The sequence below is a fragment of the Perca flavescens genome, chromosome 22 (assembly GCF_004354835.1).
Source record: "Perca flavescens isolate YP-PL-M2 chromosome 22, PFLA_1.0, whole genome shotgun sequence".
NCBI lineage: Eukaryota > Metazoa > Chordata > Actinopteri > Perciformes > Percidae > Perca > Perca flavescens.
In genome coordinates, this window is record NC_041352.1 from 18814289 (window position 1) to 18829186 (window position 14898).

General features: G+C 39.2%; 1 protein-coding gene across 9 annotated transcripts in view; it reads left to right on the forward strand.

Moving 5' to 3' along the window:
- The window catches only part of smarcd3b (SWI/SNF related BAF chromatin remodeling complex subunit D3b), a 36633-nt gene extending 22983 nt beyond the window's left edge, over nt 1-13650 (forward strand). For 3 of the 9 annotated variants that reach the window (XM_028569169.1, XM_028569165.1, XM_028569170.1), the window contains 11 exons: nt 1658-1700; nt 3715-3837; nt 4119-4244; nt 4892-4987; nt 7240-7368; nt 7633-7794; nt 8056-8153; nt 8850-8985; nt 9293-9415; nt 10716-10817; nt 10916-13650. In XM_028569169.1, the coding sequence (XP_028424970.1) occupies nt 1658-1700; nt 3715-3837; nt 4119-4244; nt 4892-4987; nt 7240-7368; nt 7633-7794; nt 8056-8153; nt 8850-8985; nt 9293-9415; nt 10716-10817; nt 10916-10969 (1192 nt within the window). In that variant the 3' untranslated portion in view covers nt 10970-13650. The remainder of the gene's footprint in view (nt 1-1657; nt 1701-3714; nt 3838-4118; nt 4245-4891; nt 4988-7239; nt 7369-7632; nt 7795-8055; nt 8154-8849; nt 8986-9292; nt 9416-10715; nt 10818-10915) is intronic. The other 6 variants (XM_028569173.1, XM_028569168.1, XM_028569172.1 and 3 more) reach the window with 3 other exon arrangements.
- The last annotated feature ends 1248 nt before the right edge of the window (nt 13651-14898 follow it).

Below are 14898 nucleotides of genomic sequence, written 5' to 3' on the forward strand. Positions count from 1 at the left end.
GTGATGCAGGTTTGTGTTTTCCTTTGCAATGCACTCCCAGATCTTTCAATTGTCCTTGCAGCAGGCTTGTTTCAGTATTTGGCATGCTGATGGAAAATTCTGCCTCACAGACCGTTGCAGTGCTCTGTGATAGGAAATATGTCTACACTGCAAAAAAAAAAAAAAAACCTTCTACAAAAAAGAAAAAATATGTAATCTAAAGAAAATTTCAGGTAAGCAAAAGATTTTGAACTAGCATAGAAATAAGCCCACTACGAAAGTCCATCTACCCTTGGAAGGAATCGTTTGATATTTTGGGAATGTGCATATTCACTTTGTTGCAGAGAAACAAATGAGGAGATCAAGCTACCAGGCAGTTAGCTTAGCTTAGCACAAAGACTGAGAGCAGGGGGAAACAGCCTGGCTCTGTTTGAAGGTAACAAGATCCACCTACCAGCAACTCTGAAGCTCACTAATTTACATGTTACATCTTGTTTGTTAAATCTGTGCAAAAAATTAAGTGTAAAAATTACAAGTTGTGTTTTCACAGAGCTATGTGTCATTTTTACACTTAGTTTTTGTACAGTCTAAACAATGGAGATGTGTTAATTGGTGAGTGTAGCGCTACTGGCAGGTGGATTTTGTTGCTTTTTGACAGAGCTAGGCTAGCTGTTTTCCCGTTTTCATTCTTTCTGCTAAGCTAAGCTAACCACCCCTGGCTGTTGCCTTATATTTAGCGGACAGATATGAGAGTTGTATCAATCTTTTCATCTAACTATCTCAGCAAAAAGACTTGATAAAAGCAGTGAACCTTGACAGATCCACAATGAAGGTGTTTTTTGAGATTGTCTTTTAGTTCAGCTCAATTTAAGAGATAATATCCTAAAACAGAACTATGGAGAAGAATCTGAAATCTTTGAAATAAGACACAAATTGTTTTGCTTCTTTACACCTTTCGACGTAATGCCTCTTTATTTTTGATGAGAAAAATGTTATTAAATCATCCTAAAATAAATTATTCTGACATCCTTCTGCAGGCAACAAAAACAGAACACTTGCATGAATTAATATATCACAGGTGTCCACAGATTAAATATTATAAGGACATGTTTAATATAGAAGGAAGCTGTAGTGTTGTTTTTTGTAATCAGTGTCATTAAGTAAGAGTTCAGAGGCACCAACTTGGCACATTCTTATAGTTCTTAGTCCCTCCCTGGTAAGTATAAAAAACATGGTGTTGTTAGACTGATATTATTCTATGTGAGAACACACACACACACACACACACACACACACACACACACACACACACACATTCCCCTCTGTGAAAATCATTCCTAACCCGTGTGTGTGTGTGTGTGTGTGTGTGTGTGTGTGTGTGTGTGTGTGTGTGTGTGTGTGTGTGTGTGTGACTTTTTTGGCTGTTAGAGGCTCTCATTCAGCAGGTGGACCGTTGCATTTCAGATACCACACACAAACACATTACCATATACATACACACACACACACACACACACACACACACACACACACACACACACACACACACACACACACAAACAGCTGGGATGCTGGGGTGCTGGATATGGCCCAGCATTTTAGCAGATGGCCTGGGTGCTACGCTATCAGTCACCATAGTAACATGCTCTCTTTTCCCTCTTTCTCTCCCTCTCTCTAGTGCTAAGAGAAGGAAAATGGCAGACAAGATTCTTCCGCAAAGGGTGAGGCTGCATATTTTTTTACCTTTGTTGCTATGTTTTTTTTGTGTCTGTATATGTGTGTGTCATTATCTTTTGAGTGCAACACAGAAAAATCCTGGTCGGTTTTTGATGTCAGGGGTTCTTGGAATGCGCAGAGGGCCAGATGATTATGTGTTTTTTCCAAATGACAAGAGAGAGGATGAGGGGGCCATTTTTTTTAGGGTTTCATTCTGTTATTTGGATAGTGGCGTATTGATTTAAATTGGAGCAGTTAGCGGGATATGGCGGAGACGCAACCGCAAGTAGAACCGAAAGAGAACCACCATGTTGCCACAGGTGAGTCTGTGCCGACTGTGGTTGAGATTTTCATCCCGTAGTTTTTGGCCCTCACCATATCCTGACAGCATACACTTTCACACTGAAACTATGGAGGTGTGGAGACTGTGAGCGTCTTGGCTCAGGTCTTATCCCCTAACATAACCCAGACAGAGATAGCAGTAGGCATGGCTGGGGCACCACTCCACAACAATGAGTCACGGACAGGGAATGTCTGCCACACTCCTCTGTCTGCTCGGCACCTTGGCCCGGTGAAAGGCTCTGAGATGGAGATAGAGAAGGAATGAGAGGGAACAATAAAGGCAGCCATTTAGAAAGAAACATGAAAGAGGGAAGAAGAGGAGGCAGGGAGGAGAAGGAGCGAACTGTGTGTGTGTGTGTGTGTGTGTGTGTGTGTGTGTGTGTGTGTGTGTGTGTGTGTGTGTGTGTGTGTGTGTACAGTTTGGTAAGTAAGCAGCAGCCCTTGATGCTCTGAGGACTTTCATCGGTATGGTAATGTCTGAGTCCTGGCTGGTTGGCTGCACACTCTGCATCTCATTTCTATTCCCCAGTGTCCCCAGCATGGTGTGGTCCGCCGTATTAATGGTGGGCTGGGCAGCAGTTTTGGAGTCTCATATAGAGCAAATATTGTACAGTTATCTGATGACGTTTTTATGGGATGACAAGGTTTTAAGTCCTTAGTCTCCTCAAACTTGTTTTGTGTCACAGGTGTACGTCAGTATTTTTGGACATTAAATGTCGCAGATCCTGGAGAGATTGGGGGAGAGAGAGAGGGGAGCGTCATACAACATAAGTCCCTGGCTGGAGTCAAATCGGGGGCATTAGAGATCATGGTCAGGACCTTAGACCCCTAGTCCACCGGGGTGCCTGACCTACTGTATGAACCCCACTAACCTGGCGGTGGCTCAGGCAGGACAAACTCATTCTGTAGAGCCAAACTTTGTTAAAACCCTCCCAACTTTATTTGAAATCATAGTGGAGATCCCAAACCTTCTAAAAATAAATGAGCAATTATGTTTGGCTGACTCTTTGGGGAAATGGGTATAGAATGATTCACAGGTTTGTAACAGAGAAATTAAAGGAATAGTTTGTTATATTTTGTTAAATTTGCCTATTTGATTTCTTGCAGAGTTAGATGAGAAGATTCATATCTGTTCTCATTCTCATATCTGTTTGTTCAATATGGAGCTACAGCTAGCGGCTTAGCTAAACATAAAGACTGTAAACTTAGCGAAACAGCTAGCCTGGCACTGTCCAAAGATAACAAACTCCAGACCCCCAAAACTAGAATGTGTCATTTTAACATTTCAGTTTTTGTACCGATTAAAAAACAAAATATATCATGTTAATAAGTGAGCTTTAGAGGTGCTGGTACCTTTAGCTTTACCTTTAGGGTTAGTTAGTTAGTTTCCACTCTTTATGCTAAGCTAAGCTAACCGGCTGCTGCCAGCAGCTTTATATGTACTGTATCTTCTCATCTAACTCAACAAGAACCCAAATAAGAATTCTTACTTTCCTGATATTCAATATTATTCCTTGAATAACTAAATGTTATGTGGCTAAATGTCCTTGAAGCAAGACATTGGCCCCCTGCAGCATTAATGCAGGGCAGACAGCTATATGTGAAGAAAATCTGACTTCTTAATCTTGTGTGCGTGATGTAAAGATTTTAACGTCAGAACTTCTTCCCTCTGAGCAGATCCGTGAGCTGGTCCCCGAGTCTCAGGCCTACATGGATCTGCTGGCATTTGAGCGCAAACTGGACCAGACCATCATGCGCAAACGTGTGGACATCCAGGAGGCACTGAAGAGACCAATGAAGGTAAGGAAAAAAAATCAGGAGCCAGTGAGCTGTCCTCAAGGTGTCATTTTTACACCTCAACATGCACTTAAAGGTTAAAATTGTTAACAACCTTTGTACCTTTTTTATAAGACTGAAGCCTCATTTGATGCCTTGACTGTTGTTATATTACAGCACTATTTTAATCTGGCGTTACATTGAGCTCATCAGGTCCGATGGGGCACCTGCAGCTTGACATTTACAGTTAAGTTTTTGTGAAATGTCCGTTTAATTTGTGGTGTTTTTATGTGCCCTTGTGTCAGCAGCAGAAGCGTAAACTGAGGCTTTACATATCGAACACGTTTAATCCTGCCAGACCCGACGCTGATGACTCAGATGGCAGCATTGCATCGTGGGAACTCCGAGTAGAGGGGAAGTTGCTGGACGATGTAAGTTTTGTTCATCTAAAATATACAGTGCACGTGTTTATACCTATGCTATTTAATACATTTACATTTAATACAATTTAAAAGTGAAATAACTTAAAAAAAAAATGATATCTGTGAAACTGATTTGCTGCAGGCTGTAGTATTATGTCATCAAATATATATAAATAAGAGAGAGATTATAATCTTCCCATTTAGTTTGAAAGTGTGCTACTCTAGGTCGTTTTTGGTCAGCAGTCACTCTCAATGCTCAAACAATTTAGGACAGAAAAGTATTGGCTGACAGATGTTGTTATTAGAGAGGCTGTAGATGCAGCTTGAAAAGCAGAATGATCTTACATTTGTCTTGGACCATAAGCTCCCCTTCAAAAAGCTCTGATGTTCTTAGCAGTCCGGGGCAAGGCCATCATCTCACAGCGGTCGGAAGCATTTAGGTTTCACTAACCACAAATATTTCTGGTTGAGCTGGGAGGAAGTGGACCCTGAGAATATCTAGTGTCTCACTCTCCTTCTGGTCTCACTCGGCCTCTTGTGGGGTTATGATGAGTGGGGTTGCTATAAGCAGAGACACGCCGACGAATGTTTTCTTTTTGCTTCTGTGTGTCTGTTTTTAGACATTAATTGACCACCTCTCTCTGTCCGTTTCACAGCCGGGGAAACAGAAGAAGAAGTTTTCTTCGTTTTTCAAGAGCCTGGTGATTGAGCTGGACAAAGACCTCTACGGTCCTGACAACCACCTGGTTGAGGTCAGTTCAAACGACGACAACCAGAGGCTCTTTTTAGACGCTATCTGATCGACCTTTTACCCGCTGTTACAAACCGACTGCAGACTTATTAGTGTTTGTCGTGATGATGCCGAGAAAATATGTCTACTCAGTCTTCAAAAGTGACTCTAAAAACATACTACTACTTACTAATACGCTTATTCTTTTTCTTGCCGAGAAATAAGCAGAAGATCAATACCACTCTCGAATATCTATATTAAATATGAAGCTCGTTATCGTGTAGCTCCCCAAAAAAAATATTTGTGTTTTTTTCACTGTGGCTTAGTTAGTTTTATGTCTTTGACATTCAAATCCAGACAGCTTGTTTGGCACTTCATAGGCTTTCATTTGAGATCACATCCACTGAGAGTTTTTATATGCGGCTCAAATCAGTGAATCAGACTGTCCGGCCATGCAGTCAGAGTCAGTGAAAGCCTCTTTATAATGCAGAGGTGAGACGTTCACTGAAAATTGTTAGTTTGTAATGTCTGATTTCTAGAGCTGCAATCACCTCAACAAACCTAGTCCTTTTTTGTCTTTACACCCCATTAGAAAATACAAAGAAACAGGCAGGAAACAGACATGCCCTCTCTCTTTTTTTAATAATTAGTTTTTTTTATAACAGACAACATTGCAAGGTTGTTTAAACATGCAGATATGAGAGCAGAGAAATCAAATATTAAAAACAACCATTAGCTGCCCTTTACTTTGTATCTTCACAACATGTATTGACTTAAAAAAAACACTTCAGAAGTTCCAAAGTGAAATTAATGACTTCTCAAGGTTTCTCCTTTTAAGAGGATTTTTTGGCAAGGCTCTCAGGTGCATGGCTTTGAATGATTTTCCATCAAAAGAATTTTGTCTGTACCTTGAGGTACAATCAGAACTTAATCTGTTCTAATTCAGCCATTGGTTGGAGGAAACCATTCCTCTGTATTGCATGCCAAGGTACTACAATCCACTGTACTGAAGATGGCGCTTAGAGTGCTTTCTTTTGTTTCTTAGCCATTAAGATCAAATGTAAAAAAGCATTTAATCTGAAGTTTGATACAGAGGAGGTTCTGATATATGTAAAAACAAAGACTAAAACACAGAATCTTATGAAAATAGTTTTTTATTTTTTTATTTATTTTGTTATTTCACTTCAAGTCTGCGCCTGTCAGCGTGCTCCTAAGTGTGATTGAACATTCAGCTGCACAGCCACATGGTTAACCTTTTGCTATCTTGGTTTCTTAACACATTGTTCAGAAATGTAACCTCTCAACCTCATGTGCTCTAGAACAAGATCAAGGCTGCTAGATATAGGTGCACACAAATAACTTCGTTGTACATTTGTTAATTGTGCCAAATCTCCTGCTTCAAACAGCCTGCAGCTCCCTTTAAACACCCGAAAACTTGGTTTAAAATCTTAAGTATTTTTTCTATAACATTCAATATTAAACAATCAAAGTTAAAGTCAAATTAGCTATTATGTAAAACTGTAAAACTCAATAAGGCTAACATCAGCATGGGCAATTTTGTTTACCATGTTCACCAGCTCATGTTTAGTGTGCTAGTATGCTAACATTTGCTAATTAGCACTACACACAAGTACAGCAGAGGAAATGTAATTAGTTTTGCAGGATTGTGGTCATGAATCAAAGTATTGAACAAATTAGAATTAAAACCTGTTAAAGATGGAAACAAATCAAAGAAATAAATACAAAAAGTCATGTACAGTGCATGGCTGTATACATGTCGCTTATACAGCGTGCAGAATTTATATTTGCCAATAATGGATGATATTTACATGTTAAAGTACATTGTGTATTTTAAACTGTAAAATTATCATTTATAGTTTGTTGGTAAATAGATGTTTAAGTGGTTTAATGTTTAAGTGGTTTAATAGGAACCCCCCCAACCCCCCCCAAAATCCTTCTTGTCTATTGGCTGAACACTGGAACACGGTTTGTGTATGTTTGCATGGTCCTGGTTGGACCACTTTGTTTTTGTTGCCGTTAGTGGACCCTAGGCTGTCTACAGAGACCGCGTTTTTTCAGTGTGTTCAGGGGACCGGCAGCTCGCGGATAGTGAGGAGATGTTTGCTGTACGTGACGAAAAAATGTTGTAGCCTAAAAAACGCATGACATCGCTTAGAGTACCTTTAATAAAGTGTGAAACAAGCCAAAAAATATATGTGATGTGAATCAAAACAAATTCAGTCTGAATAAACCACCTCAGTTTGGGGTGTGTAGTCAAAGCGTGGTGCCTTGCTCTTTCAGTGGCACCGCACGCCCACCACTCAGGAGACGGACGGCTTCCAGGTGAAAAGGCCGGGGGACGTGAGCGTGCGCTGCACTCTGCTGCTGATGCTGGACTACCAGGTGAGGGCGCCACACAGTCTCACAACTCTGTGACTAATCCATGCCATTGAAACCAGCTGTTGTCGTGATAACATGCAGGCCTCACATCAGCGATAACCACCGGTCTACAGAAACATTATAGAGTGCATTAAAGACTCCATTTCCAACCTGACGTCCGTCTCCAAGCCAGGGAAATATGATAAGGTTGTCTGGTGTGATGATGTAAAGGCTCCGAGGTGGGCGGTTGTATAGAAGTGTTGTAATGCGATTATATCGTCTCCGCAGCCTCCCCAGTTTAAGCTGGACCCTCGCCTGGCTCGCCTGCTTGGCATTCACACTCAGGCTCGCTCCTGCATCATCCAGGCCCTCTGGCAATACGTCAAGACCAACAAGCTGCAGGACTCCCATGACAAGGAGTACATCAACTGTGACAAGTATTTCCAACAGGTATGGGACTCTCTGTGCTATAAGTCACACGGTGGTTGCATAAATATTAATATCAGTGTTGCTGAAAATATGATATTACTGGAACAACATGAGTAATATGAAATATATCTATCTTGCAATACTGACTTCTGTAATTTCGAAATTATACATGATACAAACTCCACTTTATAAATTTTCTTTTTTAGCAAAATCAATTAACCTAGCTAGTTATCATTACACACCTATGTGTATGAACACAGATATTTTCACGTTCCTCCACAGATCTTTGACTGCCCTCGACTGAAGTTCTCTGAGATCCCTCAGCGCCTCACCAACCTCCTTTTACCCCCCGACCCCATCGTTATCAACCATGTCATCAGGTAGATTCCTGTTTTACTGTATATATAAATGTCAATAAACGACGAAAAGCCTCATTGAGATCAAAAATCTCTTTTTCGAGAGTGCCCTGTCCAAGACACAAGTATGAAGAAGTATGTTTAATGTTTTGAGTGTATGTTTTGCACATGTTCCCTTTTACTGAACCCAAAGTTGTCTTGCTCCTTTGGTATTTGTGCCATGATGTTGTTTTTCTCCCTGAAAAAAGTGACATTTTAAAAATATATTATATTAAAATAGCTTTTTGTTTTTCTCAGTGTTAAAATGGCTCTTCAAGCTTTTTTGGAGTAGTTTTGGTGTATTGTTTTTCTTGTATTTTCAATAAACTTTATTACTAAACATAAAAATAGAATAATTTTAAATTTAAAGTAATAACATGAATAAACCACAACTGGTGGCCATTATACATCATAAACAATATGTGTTAGCTGACTGTACAGTCAAAACCAAATTAATGTTTTTTGTAGGTTTGTAAACAAAGATGTACTATTACTGAGTTGTGTTATTATTCACTTTACAAAAGAAAAGGAAAAAAGAAAAGACCCATCTAATTAGGGAACATTGATTCAGTAATATTGCAGGCACCATGACTTGCTTTTAAGGATTTGTTGAAAGGTCTCGCTCTCTCTAGGTTCTGTAATGATTTTCTTCTGCATAAATTACCGTTTGCTTTCTGTCAGCGTGGATCCCAACGACCAGAAGAAGACGGCCTGCTACGACATCGACGTGGAGGTGGAAGACCCCCTGAAGGGTCAGATGAGCAGCTTCCTCCTCTCCACCGCCAACCAGCAGGAGATCGCCTCACTCGACAACAAGGTGAGATCACCAGCATCTCAGAATGCAGTCGATATTATGGGCAGGTTTGGAGACTCTACGTTCAGCAGTTTACTCACCTTTCATCTGATGTTTTTCTGATGTTTACATCTGTATGAACCCAACATTTTCAGGAGGAACTCTGTATTTCCTATTTGTGAAAAGTTTTAAGATTTTAGTTCAAAGACCTGATACATAATCATTTTTACTAGATTTTGTCGTATTTGGATATTTTTATCAGGATACATAGATTATTCAGCTGTAGTTGTTTTAGTTCTTGAACTATAGTATGTAACTGCTCCTCTTTCAGATCCATGAGACCATCGAGTCCATCAACCAGCTGAAGATCCAGAGGGACTTCATGCTCAGTTTCTCCAGAGATCCCAAGGGCTACATCCAGGACTGGCTTAAATCCCAGAGCCGAGACCTTAAGGTTCGATATTTATGTCGCTCTTTTCGTAACTTAAAGTTCCATTGAAACAACATGCTGCCTTTATTTGGAAATATGTTCAAGATATTGGGGTAGATTATAAAATGCAAAGGGTCTGACAGCTGTAGTTATTAGTCATTTTGAATATCATGGTTTCGTATACAAAATATGTTTTCAGTTTGTGAAAAATTATGCATTATGGATTAATTGTTAATTAATGTAGATTTAACTACCCGAAAATAGTTAGACTTATCTACATTTTCACCACCTACAACATAAAATGCTGCTCACACAGTAATGCTTACATAATAAGATAAATTCCCACTGACAAACCATTCTGCTGCCTTTTACTTCTGTGCTTCTATTTAAATCTCTTATATGAAGCATTTCCGCATTAAAATGTCTAAAAACGACTATGTTTTGTTGAGTTGTGTACTTACATTATCCCAAATGTTTCCCACAATGTTCAAACTTAGAGAAATAAAATGTTATTTAAGGACATTTGGTCGCCTGTCAATGGCGTCAATCATATAACCTTTAACCAATCTAGCTAGTTTACTCTAACTTTCGGCTTGCTTGCTAACGTGGACGTATTGCTAGCCAATGTAGCAAAATACTGTCTTTAGTGGATACCGTCAACTAATTCCTCCCAGGGCTGATGTAGCTAGTAAATTGTTCATTAGTTTGCCGTTTGCAAATTACTTTACAAGCTAACGTTACAAAGCAACCAACGCCAGCTCCATGAAGTATGGTAACTGCTACCAGGCTAACTCTAGCTTGCTCACTAACCAGTTAGCTACCAGCACATGTATACAGAATCTTATCTAACTAATTATGTAGGAAACACTGCTTCTGTTTGATTAGTATGACATAACATGAATAAACGTTACTTAGCGTAGCATGAACAGAACTGTAATACATTAGCTTGTCTGTAACTCTGTGAACATTCTTTCTGCCTGAGTCACGTCTACATTTTTAACAGTAATTGTGGTTGGCAATAAAAACAACTCCCATGATCCCAAGCTACTTCACGACGTTATCAAAAATGTTGTCTTTCGTTATTTATTTGATGGCGAGACCTTAATACATCCATGGGAGAGACCCCTAACAGCGGCAGAAAACGACACATTGTATGTTGTTTAAATTAGATTTTGAAAGACTTTTACTTGTAGTGGAGTAATTTTCCCCTGTGGTATGCTGCGTTTACTTAGGTAAAAGATCTGAATACTTCTTGTCACATATAATATTAACACTGGTTATTAATAAGTCCTATCATTAATGATGTCCTTCTCATTGGCTGTAGTTAATGACAGACGTGGTGGGGAACCCTGAAGAGGAGAGGAGGGCAGCGTTTTACCACGAGCCTTGGTCCCAGGAGGCGGTCAGCCGCTATTTCTACTGCAAGGTGAGGAATTATCTTTTACACTCACTTTACAGCAACTTCTTAGCTCTGCCTCTAGAAGCTTACATGACATATTTCTTCTTCTCTTCAATCCTCAACAGATCCAGCAGAGGAGACAGGAGCTGGAACAGGCCTTAGCTGTCCGCAACACCTAAACCACCAAGGCCCTCCTGAATCTCTGCATCTGATTTCAGAGCTGCGTGTGTTTGGATGTGTGTAAGGCCGTCGCTGTAGTCTGGTGAAACCTAATACCTCTAAAAATGTCAGTTACTTTAAAAAAAAAAAAAAAAAAAAAAAAAACTTTTGTCTTAGTGATAAAAGAAAATACAAATTCAGAAGTTTTTCCAAAGTTTTATTAATTAAAGGGAAATTAGAGGAGGAGGTTTTCTCATGACAGCAGCGTATGGAAGCCCAGATCTCGATGCAGATATGCGTCCACTGCATATTTGTTCTGTTTTTTGCAGGACTGTGATGACATCATCATTAACAGCATGTGTTCAGCTGCACCCTCAGAAGTCAAGTCCCCTCGGACCACAATCATCCTCAGACTCACGAAACAAAATCTAAAAAAAATAAAAAAACAAACCTCCTCTTTGTCACTACTCTCTGCTTTTGCAAACACATCACAAACTCTAAAGCGGCAGCTCACGCACCGCTGCGTTTTTTTAGATTCTCGAGAAAAGCGTTTGCTGCTGTGTCTGACAGAAAGGTACGGGATGTTACTCGTCGTCACAGTCAATCCTCACAGCGCTCCGGATGAGTCTTCATATTTTATGTTTTCCAACTCTTTCTGAAATGGCTTTATTGTTTGATTGTAAGTGTGACTGTGTGTGTGCTTTTGTTTGTTCTCATTAGGAGAGTGTTTTTGATTAACTACACCAGCAAAGTCGAGATTACAGTGTGACACATTGGGTTGCAGGGAATCAATTCTATCTATAAACCTGAGGTGTGGATTTCATTCATTGTCAGGTTTGAGTGAGTCAATTGGAAAACCTCCAATGTGTCTCATTTTCAGACTGCCATGTTGCTCATTTTAGTCATGTTTTATTTTTGCAGTAATTCCAACAACAGTATTCGGTAAGTTAACTTAAGTATTATCACAGCACAAATAGTGTTTTAATGAAGGAGAAACAACATTTGATCAACAAAATTGTACCTTTTTCTTTACTTAATCAGCAAAATGACAAATATGCCTCTACATGTTGGGACTTGATCTGTTTTGTCAGAAGTCGCTCAATGCCTCTTCCTTGTGTAGTATTTTGCCAGTTAATGTCCTGAAGGTGTTACCAAAGGTTGCAACAAGAAGATGAGAAACATGATCACTGAAATAGAAGTGGGCAAAAATCTTCACCTGGGTTTAACAGAAATTGCAAAACGTCTCCTTGTACGGTGTTCGTAAAAGAATCTGAACCATCTGGGTAGTTTGAGAGAGGATTTACTCTCAAATGTTTGCCTTTTGTAGCCAATTAGGCCTCAGGTAGTTATAAACAAACTCTAAAATGAAAAAAAAAGTTATTGTAATGAACACTTAAGCCCAGGTCTGGAGAAGGAGTTTGTCCATTTCTATACTTTTTATGTTACATGAAGAAGAAAAAACTTTTTATGTGAATATGTTTTCCCTTAAGAGGGCCAACTGTACAGTATACGACAGACTATTTGTGTTTGTTTCGGGGGGATTTGGGGAGGGGGGCTGAGTAACATGGTGCATTATGGGAGCTCCATGAGTTTTGAATTAGTAGGGCAGGAATGTTAGTGTTCCTCTGTGTACTATCTTGGGTTGGGGTGATTTATTTTAGGTCTATCCCGTAACTATCGTGGGAGCTAGAAGCTGCAACAAAGAAAGACCTCCCTCGCTTTCAATCTCAGTAGCTGTAACACATGATATAATCTGTACAGATCTCCTTTTACACTTTTTTTAATGACACTTGACTTGTATGTATATGTTGTTATGTCAGATGGAAGATTTTTTTTTCCTCTCACGGCAGTCTGAGCTCAAACCTTTTCTGGGTTTCTTTGAACTGTGCTGTCATTCTTTTGTCGGGACTCTCTTCTCGTCATGGGTGAGACCTCTTCATTATCCCAGCATACACAAAAAGAGATTGGATGCTTTCACGATGACCTATGCATGCTCCATGGACATTAATACTCCATCTGTTAAGATAGTATGTGTAAATATAAAAAGCTGGCATAGCAGTCTGTGTGACGAGCAAAAGACTTTTGTTGAAATGCCTTCTGGAAACCTTTTTGCCAAAAATGATATGCCCTACCAGCAACTAACTGTAGGTGTGATTTTTCTAATTTGTGTTTTTGTTGCTAGGACTAAGTTATATTAACTGCACTCATTAGAGGAGAAATGGTAGTCATTGGTAGTATTTTAGTCCTGTGTCTGACCCGGAGTGATTTGTCTTTGTATGGCCAGGGCATTCACATTGTTGTCATACAGTCACTTATTCACTTGCACCCTCTTGTGGAGGAAACTAGAAGCTGCAACTCCTGGGTAACCTCAGCTTTGAGCACCACAGTATCAGAATATATGAAAAAGTTAACACGACTACTGTGTCTCCTGTTACTAAACCCTGACATACTGTTGACATGTTTGTCCCACTCCCTGCATGTGTTTGTGAAGAGTGGGTACTGCTCTTTCTCTCTGTTTACACTGTTGTCCGAGCGTCACCAACAGGGAGATACTAGTATACACAACACTGTATATCTGTAAAGAGCAAACTTGTTTGGTGATTACATTTAACTAAAAAAAAGGGAAAAAAAAAAAAGCTGTGACATTGCGAGACAGTCTGGATGTAAATAAAGAAGCGCTTGCCAAAGTTTGTAAATGCCATGATATCTTAAGTGTCTTTTTTTCACCTTTTTACACATCAACGTGGAGGCACTTTTTGTGCATACAAGAGAAACTTTACTTAACCTCTAAAGGTAAATGATATAAGATTGTTTTAGGTGCTTTGCTGCAACGATTTACATATAAAAAAATGTATTAAACTGAGCCTCTTAAACCTACATTACATCTAAATGTGTGACAGGGTGGTAATATGCTTCAAAAATACCATTTCAAATTAATGTCGGGATGCTTTTTTGATATTTTATTAAAAGAAAACAAGTTTCATACTCTATTCCTAAAGCTACAAGCTGGAGAACTGATCCTTTAATATGTGATGTTTCTGCCATTGCTCCACACCAAGACAAACTATATAAAAATAAGGCTGGTTTATATCTGGTTTAGCAATGCTAGATTAACGAGATTCAGCATCTGTAGAAATAATATCTAAGAATCAGTGATAGCACTTTAACACTGCACATTTACAAGCAAATCCTCGTATTTTAAATTTGCAATTAATCGTGATTAATAATAGCCCATGACTGATTAACTTGATTACATTTTTTAATCAGTTGACAGTACTAGTACATGTACAGTAAATGTAATTGGGATTAAGTGAGATATTAGGCAGTTGAAGTGCCTCTTGTTTCCACATCTAAAGGTTAGAAAAGTTACTTTTTGTAAAGTTTATCACAAAGTGAACTGGGTTGAATTTTGAATCAATGAAGTCATGAGACCGAACTAAAAAAGGGGACAAAATTCGTCAGGAAACATTTAGCTATTTATTTTATACGTAATATGACTTCATACATAACGCTGCATGTTCTGCTGCAGGGATCACACATTTATATTTGATGAGTAATCCACAAAGGAACGTGTATTACACGTTTTGCATCTGACACCCAGGTGTGTTTCTCCTCATTCACCATGTGGAGATACACAAAACAGTGTTTAGTTAGTGTTTGATACATACAGTTCTGGATTAAAAATGCAATAGCATAATTAATGGAGACATCCTTTCATTTTACTTCTACTATTACTCGGCCTTGTCAACAGCAGCTTTAAAGCAGAGGGTTGTTTAGCTGCCTGTTGTGGTGGAGTTTTGGGGTCTTAATGCACTTTTGTTCAATTTAAAAAGAACAGAAGTGTTTTCCTAAACTATTCCCTACTAAAGATCTGGAGGGTATATGCAGATTATTTCATTTGGAACCAGTTCTAGCTATTTTCTTTTACAAACTTTATACAGTAAAGTAT